The sequence below is a fragment of the Perca fluviatilis genome, chromosome 15 (assembly GCF_010015445.1).
Source record: "Perca fluviatilis chromosome 15, GENO_Pfluv_1.0, whole genome shotgun sequence".
Taxonomy (NCBI): Eukaryota; Metazoa; Chordata; class Actinopteri; order Perciformes; family Percidae; genus Perca; species Perca fluviatilis.
Window position 1 is genome coordinate 4329483 of NC_053126.1, and position 18166 is coordinate 4347648.

Sequence of the window (18166 nt, forward strand, 5' to 3'; positions counted from 1 at the left end):
AAAGTGGTTTTAAAAATTGTAATTTTCTCTCTATCGAATCAAATAGGTAGAATATACTTACTTAGGTACTGTTAAGTACAAATTTGATGGACTTAACTGAGTTCCATCTTATGCCGCTTTATACTTCTCCACTTTCTTATACAAATATTGTGCTTAACAAATCACAAAAAAATTCTAGCCTTTCCTGTCCAGTTAAAACCATGCATTTCCAAATTTGGTGATTTTGAATGTCAATATTTCTATAAAACTGAAGGAAACCGTGTACCTTTATGTCTGGGATAAGGTCAAGTACTTTCAACCGTCTTCAGCATCCTTCAGCTCTTGTCAATGTCAATCCACGCCCTAAAGCATACTCTGCTTTATCAGCTATTATACTCCATATGGGACCATAATTTACCAAATGAATACCATGCTGTATTAATGAAGACTTGAAATTAGCGACTAATTATGAAAATGTTTACTGGGGGTATGAATTAATTGAGAAATATGGTAATTTTCTCATTGACTTCTATACAATCGGATTTCTTTTTGCAACCAGTGGAGTCCCCCTTTGCTGCCGCTGGCTAGAAAGAATGCAGGTTTAAGGCACTTCCGTTTCCGCATTAGCTTCACTTTTCAGACACGGAGGACCCGTTATTTTTCAGTTTATGGACGTTAATTGTAACATTTTGGTCGCCTAAATGTCTTGTTCAGCGTTCGGTTGCAAACTAAGACACAATCAGGGGTTTTCTATTAATTTCTTCCGGTAAGTACACCTTTTTTTTTAGGCTAGGTAGCGCTAGCATTCAGCGCTTTTAGCGTTAGCTATGCTAACGATAGTCTACCTGGCTTCAATGTGGTAGCTATGCGTCAAAGCCTGATTTAGAAAAAGCTCAATTTAACCAACGTTAAGCTACGTTTATGAACAGGTTAGAGTCTTTTGTGTTGTAACCTGTGCTTGGAAAAGACCACTTGGCAACGAGCTTTCCTCAGAAAACGTTAGCAAAGGCTGGCAACTTATTTTGATGCTCTCCTCCCGTGACCCGGAAATCGTTCCCCCTCCTCCGCCATGAAGGATCTTCTTCCTATCTATTTTTTTAAACTCAATTTATTGCAACAAGGACCAGATCGATTTTTAAGAGAGTTCACCAGTAAACACAATACAAGAGATGTGCCCTTGATTTTTGTTTTCTATATTTTGCACGTACGAAACAGATTATTTATATATAAATATATGTATGTATTATTATTATTATTATTATTATTATTATTATTATTATTATAAAATAAGGAACGTTTAAATAAATACATGAATGTATGACAAAAAGTTCTCGTAGGAACATTAAAGATACTGCATACATCCATTGTTTTGATAACCTGACGCTGCCAGATGGATCGCTTCGCATTTGCTCGGCATATCCATCTGGGAACTTTCCGTTGGAGAACTTTTGGGAAGGGGCGGAAATACTGGTTAGCTGATTGGATGAACCATCTAGACGGGCCAAATCAACCAATCAGATCCACGAAGCGTATGAAAATACAACCACAAGCCCGCCCGCCCCTGCTGCTGCAGGCAAAGCATAGCTCGTTAGCTCAGCATGCAAGCAAATGTCGGTAAAGGATATTTGCCGTTTGTGTAACAAGAATTTAGGAATAAAAGACACCATTTCAGGTTCCCGGACCGCTGTCTGAAAATACTGGTTAGCTGATTGGATAAACCATCCGTCTATCACCACCTAACCCACCTCAAAACCAACGCTGATTGGCCCGGTCGTTTGGCTAACGGCTCCAAATTTTCTCTACCTCAAGATGCCAGACTGATCTGCGAGTGGAAAACTGGAGCTCGCGAGATCAGGACGGTCTCACGAGGCTATTGTTTTGATAGCTTTTTTATTTTGTGAGAAAGAAATGGTTGGCATGTAGACTTCCATTTCCTTCATCAATAAAAGGAAATGTTTATAAATTAATATTTGTAAATGTGAAATTTGGAGAGAAGTAAAATTAGATTCATAAGGAAAATACAATAAATATTTCTAGCTAATGGCTGCTAGTTTAATTATTTAGCCGTGCTTTTGGGCTTTTTTATATATATATATATATATTCTTTTATAAGCAATTATCCTACCAGGGACTGTAGATGAAAATCAGCCTGAATGGCTATATCTGGCACAAAACATAAACTTCTTCATGAAAATTCTAATTTTCATTGCAGATTTGGGGCCTTGTTAGTGTAAATTGTTAACAGCATTCTGGACTGTGGAGTCTGAATGTTTTAACAGACAATACTTTATTTTTTCCCGAACAGATTTCCTTTACGTGACCGCCGCAGGCTGAAACAATGGGTGATGAACGTGAGGAGGCAGAACTGGACCCCAACTCCAGCCTCACGTCTGTGCAGTATGCACTTTGAGGAGGATCAGTTCTTCATAGACAACATGGTACCGAGACACACATTTGGCACAGATTGATTTAGTGTGAATCTGGACTTGGAAGTACAAACGTAATTCGGACAGTACCCTTAAAAGGCACACGCTGACTTATTGAGACTTTAGCTTATTCATCTCCGTGCGTGTTTTAACTCTGTCTGACGCACCCACTGCACCCACTGCTAGCCTAGCTTAGCACAGATCCTGGAGGTAACCGGCTCCATCTAGCCTACTGCTCCCAATAAGTGACAGAATGACGCCAACATTTTCCTATTCCTATTGTGATTTGTATAGTCACAGCGTGTACAAATAACAAGGTCACATGAGACACAGCCATCTTCTAACCGAATACATACTGGGAACTATATTCTCAGAAGGCGAAGCACTGCTACTTCTGCTACTTGGGCGGAGTGATTTGCTCGCAGCACCTGAGAAGCCCCGTGGTGAGGAGTAGAGAGTAACAACGGTGCTTTTCAGGTGTTGCACTAATCACTCCGCCGAAGTAGCAGAAGTAGCAGTAGCAGTACAATAAGTCGCCGTGTTCCCTTAAAAGTACCAAGTTCTGTACCCGACCCTGCTAAGTATTAGAGATGCTCCGATACTGCCTAAAACACTGGTATCGGGAAGTACTGGAGTTTATGCACCGATCCGATACCACGTAATAAAGCCCTGAAGAAAATCTACATTAAAGTAGTTTATTTATGTTATTTTTCCGTTTTCAGAAAGAGTTTAACCTGAGCCAGACAGACAACAAAGATAGAAATCATATCACATCCATACAGGGATAGTAGTATACAGTTGTTAAAACATAATAAAATATACGATACACTGGTATTGGATCGGTACTCGGTATCGGCCGATACGCAAGTTCAGGAACCAAGGTATTGGAATCGGTATCGGGAAGCAAAAAATGGTATTGGGCCATCTCTACTAAGTATACGGTACATTTTGTATGAATGTACCAATACCTGGTGGGGAAAGTACCGGTAACTGAAAACAAAACCGAACATTGAGTGACTTTTCGGTAAAAAACCAATCTGTCATAGTAGCCACTTTCAATGAAATGTGATCATAATGCCACCCTAATCATTTTTACCAGTATCAAGAGATTCATTTTTACCAGTATCAAGAGATTCATTACAACTGCCAAAAGTTGGTGCTTATTTTTATTTTTATTTTTTTAAATAATTGGTTACAAAATTTGTGGTTTTCAATCTATTTTGTGTGTCACATCTTTCTGTTATAAAGTCTAAAATGTTTGAGTATTAGCACAACTACTTTTCAAAGGTCTGTACCTTAGGGGGCTTTCACACCTCACTCTCACACATCTCATTTAGTTCTGTTTGAGCTAGTCTATATCCACCACGTTCCACTTCCGGGATTGCTCCGGTGCCGCCGGAAATTCTGCCGGATGTCCCTCTTTTCGGCCGGACGTCCGTATTAAAACACACCATAAATGTTAAGGAAAGAAAATCCTATTTCATGGCATCACAATCTACCTACTGATGTTTTCCGTATTCCCCTTTAGTGCAGAAGGAGGCTGAAGGACACCGCTGTGCCGACTATTTTCAACTTTCCGCCACATTTGAGGAAAAAGGAGCCCCCTGCCAGGCCCACGCTGAACAGCTCTACTGGGGGGGTAAACGACCCTTTGGTTTCTCCTGCTGATCATTACATTGTCGTTGTGAAGCAAGAGACTGCCGAGGAGGCCGATGTCGATGTGAAGCAAGAGCCTGCCGAGGAGACCGATGTCGATGTGAAGCAAGAGCCTGCCGAGGAGACCGATGTCGTTGACGATGTCCTTCCTGATTACGTTGTTAAGCTTGTTATCAAAGCTGATGTTAACGAGGCCGCCGCTGAGGACAACGCTGACGTTGATGAGGTCGCTGCTGATGACATGACCGAGTATACCACAAGCGGAGATGCAAAAACAGTCATTCTTGATCACGACTACTTCTCCAAAAAACAAAAGGAGATCCGCATGTGCTCTGATCACATGTACGGGATTTCGGAGTCTCCCGTAATACTCAAACGTAGAGTGAATGAACTATGTGATAAGCTCGTTGAAGCTCGTAAAAAGTTCAAGTTGAAGTGTCAGGAGACGAGAAGAATGAAATCCAAACTGATGTCCTTAAAAATTCTGACAAAGGGTCTTCAGAAGAAGTTGAACGCGTTGCAGAAAAAGTTGAACGCGTTGCAGAAATGCAGACCTAACGGAGGTATGGTGCAAAATGTCCAGGAGCCATTGTTCCTCTGGGTTCCTTGTGTGTGAGAGAGTTTAGATGTGGCAGGCAGAAGAAGCCGTTGTGAAGGGTATTCGCGTTTACAGTTCTTTGGTTTACTAAGGCCATAGCTGCAACGAGGTAGATGCTTGAGAGATCCCCCCAGGTCATTCCCTCCGCAGTGGATAGGGATACTGCTCCTCCTCGTAGGGACTGGTCCAAGAATGGGGATATTTATTTTTAAATATACTTTATTTATTTTTTGCACATAGATTTCATATTTTCTTCTGTATTTAAAAACTTTTTTTTATTTTATTTACTAATCACTTTTTTTTATTATTATTTGGGCATTTTAGGTCTTTATTTCTATAGGACAGCTTAGACATGAAAAGGGAGAGAGCGGGGGAATGACGTGTAGCAAAGGGCCGCAGGTCGGAGTCGAACCCGCGGCCGCTGCGTCGAGGAGTAAACCTCTATATCCATATATAGAAGCCGTAAACCTCCATATCCATACATAGAGGTTTACTCCTTGACGCAGCGTCCGCTCTACCAGGTGAGCTAACCAGGCGCCCAAATTTACTATTCACTTTAATATAATGTTATATTTTTCATCCCTTCATTTTTATTTTTTTTGCGGTGATGCGGTGGCTGAACTGGACTGCACCTGCTGAAAGTTTCTTGTGAACTGAAGACATCCAGCCCATCTGCAGTTTTCCCTCAGCAACTTTAAAACGTGTCTACTTCCTGCTGTCCACGCTAAAAAAGGGGCAGATGCTATATCGGATCCGCTAGAGCTGCCGGAGCTGGTTAGGTATAGGCATGAGGAGTGGGGATTGGTTAGGGTAGGAATGCCAGGGTAAGCCAATAAGAGGCAGAATAAGGCGGGCCACGAGGCATGTCCTTTGACGTCGACATGTCTAGTGGATCCGATATAGCATCTACTGCTAAAAGGCTCCCGCAAAGGCAGAATTAATTTGCGCAGGAAGTGACTACTCAGGCTGGGCAGGAAGGCCCGCCCAAAGCCTGTTGATTGACACCTTTGCCCTTCAATGAAATACAAAAACATGAAAAGGAATCAAGGAGAAAATGAAGGGATAAAAATAGATAAACTACATTAGATACAGAAGAAAAGGGAGTAATTTATATGCAATAAATATACTGTATATATTTTTAAATGAACAAATAACTTGAAAGTAAATTAAGTGTTAAGTTTTTTATATTTTATTTCCCCCTTTTTTTTCATTTCTACATGTATTTACTTAGTCTTTTCCAGATTTATTCTTTTAGATGTGCTAAAAGAATAATAATAAGATGTTTTTGATGCCCGTCATCAACAATGGAATGAACAGGACCTGCAAAAAATAGCATAAAAAACAAACTAAAGAACATTAATCCCTATGGGCCATTTTTTATAATTATTATTTTTTTTTTTTACATTTTACTCAGTGGTGGCCTCCTTTTTCTATAGCAATATATAAGTCCTACAACTCTACGAAAACAGAATAATCATTATTTAAAGTTAATAGGTTGATTACACTGTCACTTTGGATACCAGAAAGTAAAGCTACAGTGTAAAAATAAAAATAAAAAATCAGTGTGTCCTTCCTCTCAGTCAGAAAAGAAACACACACCCATGAAAGTGACCGTGAGACTGAAAGCACGCAGGTGGATATGGAGATTATTTTATGAATATAGGAGCATTTGTTTGTTTAGTGGAATTTTTCCCCAGATTTGAAACCGTTCAATGTCTCAGTCAGACTTCTAATGAAGAACACAGAGAGCATTAGGCAGCCCACTGTCGTTTCCGTTTAAAAAAAAAAAACTACTGCAGAAGGGTTGGGGCACAAATTGCAGACGACGAATATGTTTGTTTTTTCTTCTTTTTTTTCCTTAATGTGTTTATTTTATTTTTATTTTTTCAGAACCAGCTTTATACCAACAATGTTTGACATACATCTGCGTTCATTAAGCATAAATGGTTCAAGAGAGGATGTAAAAAGAGCTTTACTGTTTAGTTTGATTAAGGCTAAGAAGTTAAATCTTACTTTTCTTCAGTAAAGGCCCAGAACTGCTGACAGTGAAACTGTATGAAACTGAATTTTTTTTTTAAGTCATAAGAGAAGAACTGAAAATTTGGTTGCAGGGATTTTTTGCCTGCATCCTGTGCTATTGGGGAAGTTATTAAAAGTTTGGCTGTTGGAAATCATTGCTGAATTTGAAAAAGTAAAAAAAAAAAAAGGTATTTCTAAATGTATACGCTCCAACTGTAGGCACAGGGAGACTAGCTTTCTTGAATGTGTTGAATAAAGTTATCAATAATTGCAAAAGTGAGGAATATATGTGTTTCTAGGTGGTTGTGCCTGCGGTGCCTGCAGTACACTCTCAATGTTACAGGGGCCATGGCCAGGTCTATGAGAGCTCTGGAGAGAGAAGTGGTGGCGCTGCAGAATTTAGCAGACCCCACAGGAAAAAGAGAACATATTAAAGTTCTCAAAAGGAAAAACTAAAATGTCAGCTTTATCAGACCTGCTAGGTTTTCCTGCTCTGGTTCCCTCTGTTTTTTTGTTGCCAAAATGGATGCCCCCTTTTACTTTACCCCCGGTCTGGAACGTGAGAATGGGCAGAGGAGACTCGTGCATTCCCTGCGGTCCGACTCTGGGCGGCTGCTGCAGGACTCTGCTGAGATACGTCGTTCTGCAGTTGCTTTCCGGGGGTCTTGAATGTTAAAGAATAGACTGAAAACACATGAAACAGAAACACATGGTGCATTAAAATGTGTTATGCTCTGTGGGGAAAGACGAGTTAGTCTTCGGACGTATTTTGTGTTGAGCAATATGGCTGAATTTAATTAATTATATTTTGTTTATCTGAGTTAACTTTGAAAATATTATCATGAGCAAATAAAGTGGTTTTGAAAATTGAAATTTTCTCTCTATCGAATCAAATAGGTGGAATATACTTACTTAGGTACTGTTAAGTACACATTTGATGTACTTAACTGAGTTCCATCTTCTGCAGCTTTATGGTGCGTTCTTTTTGTCCACCGAAGTCGATCTACGAGTCGTTACGAACCGGAAGTTGCAAAAAGAACGCCCCCGAGGTCGTATATACGACTCGTCAAGTCGTCTGAACTCAGAGGACCCCGAGTTCACTTTGAAAGATGGCTACGTCGTGCATCACACGTAGTAAACATTGTGATTTTCTACAATTTTAAGCACTTTTGTCGTTGTTGTAACCAAATAAAGAAGTTGTACACATAGCGCTGTATACTGCTACCTATAGGCATGTCTCTACAGTCTTATTAGGAGTTAAATACCGCCTAATTAGTTATTTTGTAGCTTGTGCAGCTGAAATTGGCTAGAGACGCTCGGTTGCTATATGACAACAATGGCCGAGTCTTGAGCAGAAAGCAGAGCAGTAGCCAACCTGCGGTTATTAATTTTTTTGACACGGATGTGACGTCACACTCGAGCTACTAGTCGTGATTACAATTCAAAAAGAACGCACCATTATACTTCTCCACTTTCTTATACAAATATTGTGCTTAACAAATCGCAACAATTTTTTTTCTAGCCTTTCCTTTCTAGTTAAAACCATGCATCTCCAAATTTGGTGATTTTGAATGTCAATATTTCAATAAAACTCAAGGAAAAAGTGTTCCTTTATGTCTGGGATAAGGTCAAGTACTTTCAACCGTCTTCAGCATCCTTCAGCTCTTGTCAATGTCAATCCACCCCCTAAAGCATGCTCTGCTTTATCAGCTATTATACTCCAAATGGGACCATAATTTACCAAATGAATACCATGCTGTATTAATGAATACTTGAAATTAGCGATTGGGACCATAAACTAATTATGAAAATGTTTGCTGGGGGTATGAATTAATTGAGAAATAGGGTCATTTTCTCATAGACTTCCATACAATCGAACTTCTTTTTGCAACCAGTGGAGTCGCCCCTTGCTGCCGCTGGTTAGAAACATTGACATATATTTTAAGGTTAGAAAGAATGCTGGTTCAAGGCACTTCCGTTTCCGCATTGGCTTCACTTTTCAGACACGGAGGACCCGTTATGTTTTCAGATTATGGACGTTAATTGTAACATTTTGGTCGCCTAAATGTCTTGTTCGGCGTTCGGTTGCAAACAAAGACAATATCAGGGATGTTCTATTAATTTCTTCCGGTAAGTGCACCTTTTTTGTTGCTTTTTTTCACTAGCCAAAATTAGCACCCCAAAAGTTAACGTGAATTTGGCTACGGATGCATCTTGCTAACCGAGCTAGCTAGGTAGCGCTAGCTTTCAGCGCTGTTAGCGTTAGCTATGCTAACGGTAGCCTACCTGGCTTCACTGGGGTTAACGTAGCTATGCGTCAAAGCCTGATTTAAAAAAAAAAAAGAAGGTAAATTTAACCAAGGTTAAGCTACGTTTATGAACAGTTAGAGTCTATTGTGTTGTAACCTTATGCTTGGAAAAGACCACTTGGCAACGAACTTTCTTCAGAAAACGTTATCAAAGGCTGGCAACTTAAATGGTATCTCTGTCACAGACACTTAGCTTGTTCGCGCTCTCCTCCCAGGGATTTATTTTGACGCTCTCCTCCCGTGACCCGGATATCGTTCCCCCCTCCGCCATGAATTCAATTTATCTTTAAACAAAATTTATTGCAACAAGGACCAGATAGATTTTAAAGCGAGTTCACCAGTAAACACAATACAAGAGATGTGCCCTTGGTTTTTGATTTACTATATTTTGCACGTACAAAACGTGTACCAAAGAGAACATATCAGGGAGAAAAAAAACTGATGAGGATCTTCCAGTCCTTGAATACATCCATGATTATATGCAGGTGTTTCCTACAAGGAAGTCTTTTATCAATGCTGCACCTCCTTTTTTTAATCTTTATTTTAAACTGTCCTCAGAATCACGCACACATCCAGATGACTCATTGAGAACTGTGGAGTCTGAATGTTTAACAGTCAACACTTTTTTTTTTTTTCTCCCCGAACAGATTTCCTTTACGTGACCGTCGCAGGCTGAAACAATGGGTGATGAACGTGAGGAGGCAGAACTGGACCCCAACTCCAGCCTCACGTCTGTGCAGTATGCACTTTGAGGAGGATCAGTTCCTCATAGACAACATGGTACCGAGACACACATTTGGCACAGATTGACGCGCCGACTTATTGAGACTTTAGCTTATTCACCGTATCCCCCAGAGTTAGAGAAGTCCATACATACCCTTCTCATCTCTGTGCGTGTCATAACTCTGTCTGATGCACCCACCGCTAGCCTAGCTTAGCACAGATCCTGGAGGTAACCGGCTCCATCTAGCCTACTGTGACAAAATAATGCCAGCATGTTCCTATTTACATGTTGTGATTTGTTTAGTCGCAGCCATAGACAGTATATAAGAAGCCTACTGCTCCCAATAAGTGACAAAATGACGCCAACGTTTTCCTATTTACATGTTGTGATTTGTATAGTCGCAGCATGTACAAATAACAAGGTCACATGAGACACAGCCATCTTCTAACCGTATACATACTGGGAACTATATTCTCAGAAGGCAAAGCACTGCTACTTGGGCGGAGTGATTTGCTCGCAGCACCTGAGAAGCCCTGTGGTGAGGAGCAGAGAGTAACAACGGTGATTTTCAGGTACTAATCACTCCGCCCAAGTAGCTGATGTAGCATTAGCAGCAGTCTCAGTAAGTCGGCGTGTTCCATTAAAAGTACCAAGTTCGGTACCCAACCTTGCTAAGTATACAGTACATTTTGTATACTTACCAATACCTGGTGGGGAAAGTAACTGACTACAAAACCGAACATTGGGTGACTTTTCAGTAAAAAAAAAAACATCTGTCATAGTAGCCACTTTTAATGAAATCATCAGTCACCCTTTATGATGTCTGGGATCATGATGCCATCCTAATCATTTTTTACCAGTATCAAGAGTTTCATTACAACTGCCAAAAGTTGGTGCACATGCAAGTGTAATGTCATTATGATTTCAATGCTCCTGTAGAATGTAAATATATATATATTTTTTTTTAAATAATTGTTTGCAAAATTTGTGGTTTTCAATCTATTTTGTGTGTCATATCTTTCTGTTATAAAGTCTAAAATGTTTGAGTATTAGCACAACTACTTTTAAAAGGTCTGTACTTTTAGGGGGCTTTCACACCTCACTCTCACACATCTCATTTAGTTCTGTTTGAGCTACTCTATATCCACGACGTTCCACTTCCGGGATTGCTTCGGTGCCGCATATCCCTCTTTTCGGCCGGACGTCCGTTACCTTCCACTTCAGTTGTGTTGTAATTCAAACTCTGGTGGATTTGTGAGGACTATGGTTAACTGCTCCTCAGATCTCTGCAGGGTAAATCCAGACAGCTAGCTAGACTATCTGTCCAATCTGAGTTTTCTGTTGCACGACTAAAACAACCTTTGAACGTACACACGTTCCACCAAAACAAGTTGTTTCCCGAGGCTATTTAGCAGAGGCACAGTGGCTCTGTCCGGAGCTTAGCGCCGCCCAAGACGATTGTGATTGGTTTAAAGAAATGCCAATAAACCAGAGCATGTTTCTCTCCCATCCCGGAATGCTGTGTGGACTAGTCAGACCCTCCTCTGCAGCACTGTGGAGGAAGGTCTGGCAATGCAAGACTGTTTTTGAGCTAAATGGCTCGTGTGGTTTGTAATGATGCATTTTGGTACGGTTGGATTTGTCTAAGTATGAATCGAAACCGAGCCAAGGGGAAGCTGCTCCAAGTTTACAAACTCATCGACGGATTTGGACCGCAGCAAACGGAACTATCGGTGTGAAAACGCCCTAAATCACAAAACGCACCATAAATTAAAAAAAATCCTATTTCATGGCATCACAATCTACCTACTGATGTTTTCCGTATTCCCCTTTAGTTCAGAAGGAGGCTGAAGGACACCGCTGTGCCGACTATTTTCAACTTTCCGCCACATTTGAGGAAAAAGGAGCCCCCTCCCAGGCCCACGCTGAACCGCTCTACTGGGGGGGTAAACGACCCTTTGGTTTCTCCTGCTGATCATTACATTGTCGTTGTGAAGCAAGAGACTGTCGAGGAGGCCGATGTCGTTGTGAAGCAAGAGACTGCTGAGGAGACCAATTTCGTTGAATATGGCGACATTGTTAGGGTCACAGTCGGTGAGGTCATCACTGATGACATGAGTGAGTACACCACAAGCGGAGATTTAAAAACCGTTATGCATGATCATATATACTTTGGCCAAGAAGAGGAGGACATCTCTTTGAGCTCTGAGCACATCTACGTTTCTGATCCTCCCACGACACTCGGACATAAAGCAAATGTAGCACACGACCAACCCGCTGTAGCCGTTTCTGAGGCTCCCACGACACTCGCAAGTCAAGCAAATGTATTACGTGGTCAGCTAGTTTTAGCTGTCTCTGAGCCCCATACAACACTCCCAAGTCAAGAAAATGTATTCCATGGTCAGCTTGTTTTAGCGGTTTCTGAGTCCCCCACATCGCTCACAAGTCAAGCAAACGCGGCACACGATCAGCCTGTTGTAGCGGTTTCCGAGTCTCCCACAACACTCGCACATAAAGCAAGTGCAGAACACGATCACCTTTCATTAGCCCTCTCCGATTCTCCCGCGAAACTCAAACATCAAGTAAGGGTCCTACACGAGAAGCTTGTCTTAGCCCGCAAAAAGTTTAAGCTGAAGTGTCAGCAGACGAGGAGGATGCAATCAAAACTCGTGTCCTTGAAAGAGGAGACAAAGGCTCTAAAGACAAAGTTGGACGACGCTGAAAAGCAGATGGCCGCGCTATCGCAGAAGTCCATCAACAACGGAGGTAAACGCAGGAAAGCAAAAGCAATCCCAAAAGAAGCAAAGCATCCACTTAAGCAGCAACTGCTTCCTACTGCCCTGATCGAAATCGCTTTCCCTGCGCCGCCTTCCCCCGTGCCAACTTCCACACAACAGGACTTAAAGTGATCTTGATGAACAAAATGAACAACAACATGATGGGGATCGTTGGACTGTCAGCAGGAAGCGCACAGAGATCAGGCTGGGGTAAAGGACCAGTCAGACAAACGGTAGCAGAGTCAGTTTGCGACTATGAGGGAGACACGGTTATTGCCGCTGATTTCAAAGAGATCAGGTATTAAGAGGGAAAGTCCATGAAGTAAAGCTAACAAAAGTGTCAAAAGAAAACCGTGTCCTTCCTCTGTCTCATTAAAGGGACTGAGTTTAGTTTTGAAGTGGAATTTATTTCCCAGATTTGAAACCGTTGTAATGTCTGTCACAATTTTTCTGAAGAACACAGAAAGCATTGGGCAGCCGACTTTCATTCATCAGCAGATTTTTCGTTTAATGTAGAAGTTTAGACCACAAGTTGCAGACGATGGATCGTTTTTTATTGCGTTTTGTTAATTTGTTTATTGTTCAGAAGCAGCTTTATGTTGACACATATGCTCAATGTTAGGATTGGGCATCGAGAAACAATTCCTACTTGGAATCGTTTCAAAAATTACGATTCCAGTGGCATCGTTTCTTTATTGGAATCATTTAGAGGATTTGATTTCAAATCCGATCATCGCTTCCCAATTTAACATGCGCACGTTTTGGTTTCTGAAGCAGCCAGGCGCTTGTTGTGTTGCAGCCTTGGAGCACGGTAAGCAGCGTTCTTGTCTGGCTTTATTTTACGTTGAAAAAGCTGTAAAACTGCAAACAGCCATTGAATCAAAATAAAACTTTCCTCTTATTTGTGAAAATAGGCACATGACCCGTTTCAACACCATTGAATTGATAAGAACCGGAATCGAAAGGAAGAATTGGAATCAGAATTGTTGAAATTTCAACAAAAACTCAACGTTTGACGAATAAAAAGTCTAGTTGAGGCGTATGAGTTGTGACGTTTAGAGACACTTTGATCAAAGTCGACAACACTACACGTGTGGGTTCACACCAAAGCTAATTCTTTATCCATGGCCACACTCGATGAGTTCTCAAAGGTTGTTCGATAAACCCAGTTGGTATATCAGATCATCTCTTGTACAGTGTTTAGATTTAGTGTCCAATGATGCTTGGTTTTTTTAGTTCTTTAGGAAAACCCACAGGAAAACAAAGTCTGAATACAGTTCAATGGTAGACTGTTGTAAAGGGTCAAATAAATCAGTTTTTCATGCAATTGTTGCGGTTACCACGTTTTGGGTCTGTTAATCCAATGACAACTGTCCTTTTTGTACACAGAGGGACAGCGTGTCAATGTGGTTGACTTTTTTTTTCTCTCTTTTTCATCTGTTAAAGGGGCACTATGCAGTTTTGGCCATTTCTTCTCTGTTTTCTCGCAGGTTTCTGTATAGAGAATAGATATTTTGGCTGTTTACTTGTTTACTCGTGTCTGACTCTTCTCTCGGTCAGTCTGCCGTTTCCTCTTCCTCTGTTCCTCCGACAATGCTTTCCTAGCTTTCTGCTTCTTTTTAGCCGGCACAGCCATGACGATGGTGTGAAAAACTCCATCGCTACCTTGTTAGCCGGTTCGGTTGAATGGGCGTACGGGTGCATTGCCGTGAAGCAATTCACTACATCGCGATACTTCCTGACGCTGAAGCCGCCAGTTCGCCGGCCGATAGTACCAAGGGTGGTTTTTCCGCTCACAGGCGCTAGGGGGGAGCCATGGGACCACCATTCAACTAAAAAAAAAAAGTCATATAACCATTCCAATGACTCCGAAGCTGTTCAGTGAAGGTAAATTAAGCTAAAAAAAACTGCATAGTTCCCCTTTAAGTCAAGCGTTTGTTTTGTTTAATGAGACTTTTTTTTGTATTTTCAATTTTCTCTGGATTGTGATGCAAAGATCAATTTTATTCGAATGTTGAAGGCCAGACTGGAAACTCATTACAGCTTTCACAGTTTGACAAATGATGGTGAAAATATGAATGAAAATATGGTGCGATAAAATGTCTTATGCTGTTGTCTTTAACTGATGTGTTTGGTGATTTTTGTCAATGTCGTGGTTATAAAAGTATGATTTCAGCAGTGCAAAAAAATAACAGTGGGAACCAAGGAGTCGGGCCGTTCCGAAACAGGCACTCGCTCCAAACAGGCATAGCACTAGTTATGGTAGTATTTATTTGGTTTTGTTTTAACTCTCCTGTTGTCCTCGGGTCAAATTTGAACCATTTTCGAAAAGTTTCTATATCAGAATTTTGGGTTTCTTTCAACCAACTTTTCAACAAAAAAAATAATAACCTGCATAGATCCATACAACGCTCTTCACAGGTTAAAAAAAGAAATCGGTTCACTGCTTTCATTGAATTTGAGGGTTCAATTTGATAGCATTTGAAGATAAAAATGATTTACTCTACTCTGCGTCGTAGAGTAAACCTATATATTAGGGCTTTGACTTTTGCCCAAAAATCATATTCGAACGTTTGTTTATAATATTTGGATATATTTGAATATTTATTAATAATATTTTGACCATTAAATGCCTTCAGTGTGACCTATATTTTTATCAAACTTGAGTTGTAGATGTTCTGTCCACCAGAGGGCAGTGTATCGGTTAATGTCAATAGGCAGCCAGTGATGTTTTCAGAAGAAAAACACACTGCCACAACTTTTTATTAAAAGTCAGACCCTGGATTAAACACAAACAGTATGCTTTCCACAGGAAGTTCGGAGCTTTCACGTGTGTGTGTGTGTGTGTGTGTGTGTGTGTGTGTGTGTGTGTGTGTGTGTGTGTGTGTGTGTGTGTGTGTGTGTGTGTGTGTGTGTGTGTGTGTGTTACTATATTCATGGAGTCCAAAAACTTGGGAATACAGTATACTTGTGGGGTCTGCACAGCCTTGTGGGGCCCAAAATGCTGGACCCCACAAGGTTAAAGGGCTGTTTGAGGGTTAAGACTTGGTTTTAGGGTTAGAATTAGGTTATGGTTAGGGTAAGGGTTAAGGTTAGGCATTCAGTTGTGATGGTTAGGGTAAGGGGCTAGGGAATGTATGTCAATGACGGTGTAACACTACCAAGCCACGGCCGAGCGCCGTGCGTCGCCACGACGTGTAGGTAAATTTTTAAATGCTTAGAAAAAGCCTCGGAATCTGAATTGAAAGCAACATTTACAAGCAAACACATTTACAAAAAATAATGTCCATAACAGGTTCATTATAATATTAAGGGCCGCCTAATATTCGTTTGAATATAATTATTTTTTTTAAAATATTCAAATTATATTCAAGTAACAAAGTTCGGAGTCAAAGCCCTACTATATATGGGCGCCGGCTCTACCAGGTGGGTGAGCTACCCAGGCGCCCAGCATCATACTTTATTTTTACCAAATAAAGAGATTAAATATGAAGACATGAACTCAATTTACAAATTTTTTTTCCTCCCATTTATATTTCTTGTTACTCCCCCTTTTTGATAGATTATTGTGAAAATGTGTTTCAGTTGTAACGTAAAGTTGTACTTTTCCAATCTGTTTTTCAGTTATGAAGACGACCAGTGGAAACTTTTGAGGGAAGCTTCCGCGTTGTGACACATTGCCAGTACACAGACCTGAGACTGGAGCGGATTACTGTCACTGTAGATCATATGTCATGATATACTCCAAAAAACAACACCTGCATTTTTGCACCATCACTGGCAGTGCTCCAGTTGCCCAACACACACCAGGGAAGGTTAAACAATGTATTATATAAACCAACTATTCACTGTGTTGATTATGTTTTGTTTTGCAGTTCACATAGGTAGGTTAATAAGATAATTAAGTAAATGGGCCACATTTCCTTGTTCCGTGTGAGAAGTCAAACAGGTTTGACACTACCTTCAAAGAAATGACTCACCAAGATAAAACAGAATTTGGCATTGTTGCAGTTGCCAAATAATACCTCTATAAAATGTCATCCATGTGGTATGTTTGTCACATATGCACTTTCATGACTTCAGGCCATCCCAGTTTGGTTTAACAACATTCAACAAGTCTTTTTTTACTGGAAACTACCACACTCCCCTCTCTATTACTGACAAATCCAACAGAAAAACCCTTAATAGCTCTCCACCTCACAAAATCACACAGGTTTGCCACAGAAGAAATTCACCCTCACAGATCTGTAAATGTTACAGTAGTAGCATGAGGAATACACCATGTTAAAAGCCAACATTTCTGCCACAGTTGTTTGACGAATGATCTTATTGTTGAGTGGAACAGTAGGCCTAGCATTATAAAACTGCAACAAAGCAGTTTTTTTAAATTTCCTGTGGCAGTTTAAATAAACTTTGCACCGGCCAAGAACATGTAGAAGCCTCTGATGTGTAATTTCAGCCTCCTGGTTACATTACTCAAACTGTTAACCCTTGTGTTGTCCTTCGGGTCCCAGTGACCCGAAGGACAACACAAGGATTATGTACTTCCGTTTACTTTGTTGAGAATTGCTCTCTAAACAAGGGTTAATACAGCACCTTAGTTCTTGTTTGTACAGCATTTTGGCCAGCTTAAACTGTGTTTAAATGTGTTCTAGAAATAAACTTTACTTACTTACTTTACAAGAAACAGGGTTTAGAGAGCAATTCTCAACAAAGTAAAGGGAAGTACATAATCCTTGTGTTGTCCTTCGGGTCACTGGGACCCGAAGGACCACACAAGGGTTAAAAGGTTATTTCATCATTCATTTTTATAATTTAATTTGATTGGATATCAATTTTGTTGATTTGTAGACATTTTATCTCAAGTCTGTTTTTATTTTGTTATATCATCTTCCCCGAAGACACATTTCATGGCAGTTTTTTCCCCATAATGCCATGTTTCATAATGACACATTTTATTTCATTACGTCACTTTTCATGACCGTTATGTTGTCGACTGTCACCCCTGTGTCTCTTCAGCTAATCTAAACTAAGCTAAACTGCTACAAGACTTTAGCCACCACTGTTAGCTAGAGCAACATCAACGCCAACATTGTTCTGAATCAGCCAACTACAGGTTGCTGTTGTAAATAAACAGACACAGTAACTAAACTTTACCTAGCTATTTAGCCTTAGCTTAACAAGGCTACTCATGCTACCTAGCTAGCTAGGCCGGCTTGTGAGATATTACTCAGCATCAAAGTGAATCTTTGTTAGCATTAATAGCTAGCTCTTGCTAGCTTGAGCAACCACATATATTAGTTTTTATTTCTAATATAGCAGCAGCTACGCAGTTGATTTAGAATGACTGACATAGCTGTTGCTCTAGCTCAGTGGTTCTCAAACTTTTTTCAATAATGTATCCCTTTTGAATTGTTTCTTTAAGCCAAGTACCCCCTGACCAGCGCTTATCATTTTCAGCAGAAAAGAAAGTGTATATAAAGAGGAACGGTACAGCGCTGTCAGCGATAGATTTACTGAACATCCTTGTAACGGAAAAAAACATTTAAATGCTAATGAGAAAAAGAGACAAAAACTTGAAAAAAGACGGTAGAAAGAAGTAAGGAAGTAAGGCAAGAATAGGTCAAAATAGTATCAAAAACCGTGACATAAGAAGAAAAAAGCGAGAAACTTGTAAA

At 40.4% G+C, this 18166-nt stretch overlaps 2 protein-coding genes and 1 long non-coding RNA gene across 7 annotated transcripts; 2 read left to right on the top strand and 1 right to left on the bottom strand.

Moving 5' to 3' along the window:
- Positions 1 to 589: 589 nt before the first annotated feature.
- LOC120574174 (peroxynitrite isomerase THAP4-like) lies at positions 590 to 4712 on the top strand. The gene is made up of 3 exons (XM_039824380.1): positions 590 to 745; positions 2285 to 2417; positions 3934 to 4712. The coding sequence occupies exons 1-3, from the start codon at positions 681 to 683 to the stop codon at positions 4675 to 4677; spliced, it is 942 nt and encodes a 313-aa protein (XP_039680314.1). The 5' UTR covers positions 590 to 680; the 3' UTR covers positions 4678 to 4712.
- Positions 4713 to 4789: 77 nt separating this feature from the next.
- Positions 4790 to 7742, bottom strand: LOC120574176. Its single transcript, XR_005641833.1, has 3 exons — positions 7591 to 7742; positions 7224 to 7362; positions 4790 to 4840 (listed from the first exon to the last, which is right to left on the bottom strand). It is a non-coding gene; the product is annotated as an uncharacterized LOC120574176 (long non-coding RNA).
- An 856-nt stretch (positions 7743 to 8598) lies between these two features.
- Positions 8599 to 16923, top strand: LOC120574173 (THAP domain-containing protein 1-like). Of its 5 annotated transcripts, XM_039824379.1 has the most exons (4): positions 8600 to 8808; positions 9635 to 9767; positions 11547 to 11829; positions 16113 to 16923. In XM_039824379.1, the coding sequence occupies exons 1-4, from the start codon at positions 8744 to 8746 to the stop codon at positions 16139 to 16141; spliced, it is 510 nt and encodes a 169-aa protein (XP_039680313.1). In that variant the 5' UTR covers positions 8600 to 8743; the 3' UTR covers positions 16142 to 16923. The 5 variants fall into 5 exon arrangements, 4 of the variants coding, with proteins under 4 accessions (XP_039680310.1, XP_039680313.1, XP_039680312.1 ...); XM_039824376.1 differs by lacking the exon at positions 16113 to 16923 and having other exon boundaries at positions 8599 to 8808; positions 11547 to 13191; XR_005641832.1 differs by lacking the exon at positions 11547 to 11829 and having other exon boundaries at positions 8612 to 8808.
- The last annotated feature ends 1243 nt before the right edge of the window (positions 16924 to 18166 follow it).

Bases quoted from the DNA above. Each gene is read 5' to 3' on its own strand.
- LOC120574174 (XM_039824380.1), top strand. From the start codon at position 681: ATGTCTTGTTCAGCGTTCGGTTGCAAACTAAGACACAATCAGGGGTTT. The intron at 746-2,284 runs GTAAGTACACCT...TTTCCCGAACAG, and splicing joins TTTTCTATTAATTTCTTCCG to ATTTCCTTTACGTGACCGCC. The intron at 2,418-3,933 runs GTACCGAGACAC...ATTCCCCTTTAG, and splicing joins AGTTCTTCATAGACAACATG to TGCAGAAGGAGGCTGAAGGA.
- LOC120574173 (XM_039824376.1), top strand. From the start codon at position 8,744: ATGTCTTGTTCGGCGTTCGGTTGCAAACAAAGACAATATCAGGGATGT. The intron at 8,809-9,634 runs GTAAGTGCACCT...CTCCCCGAACAG, and splicing joins TGTTCTATTAATTTCTTCCG to ATTTCCTTTACGTGACCGTC. The intron at 9,768-11,546 runs GTACCGAGACAC...ATTCCCCTTTAG, and splicing joins AGTTCCTCATAGACAACATG to TTCAGAAGGAGGCTGAAGGA.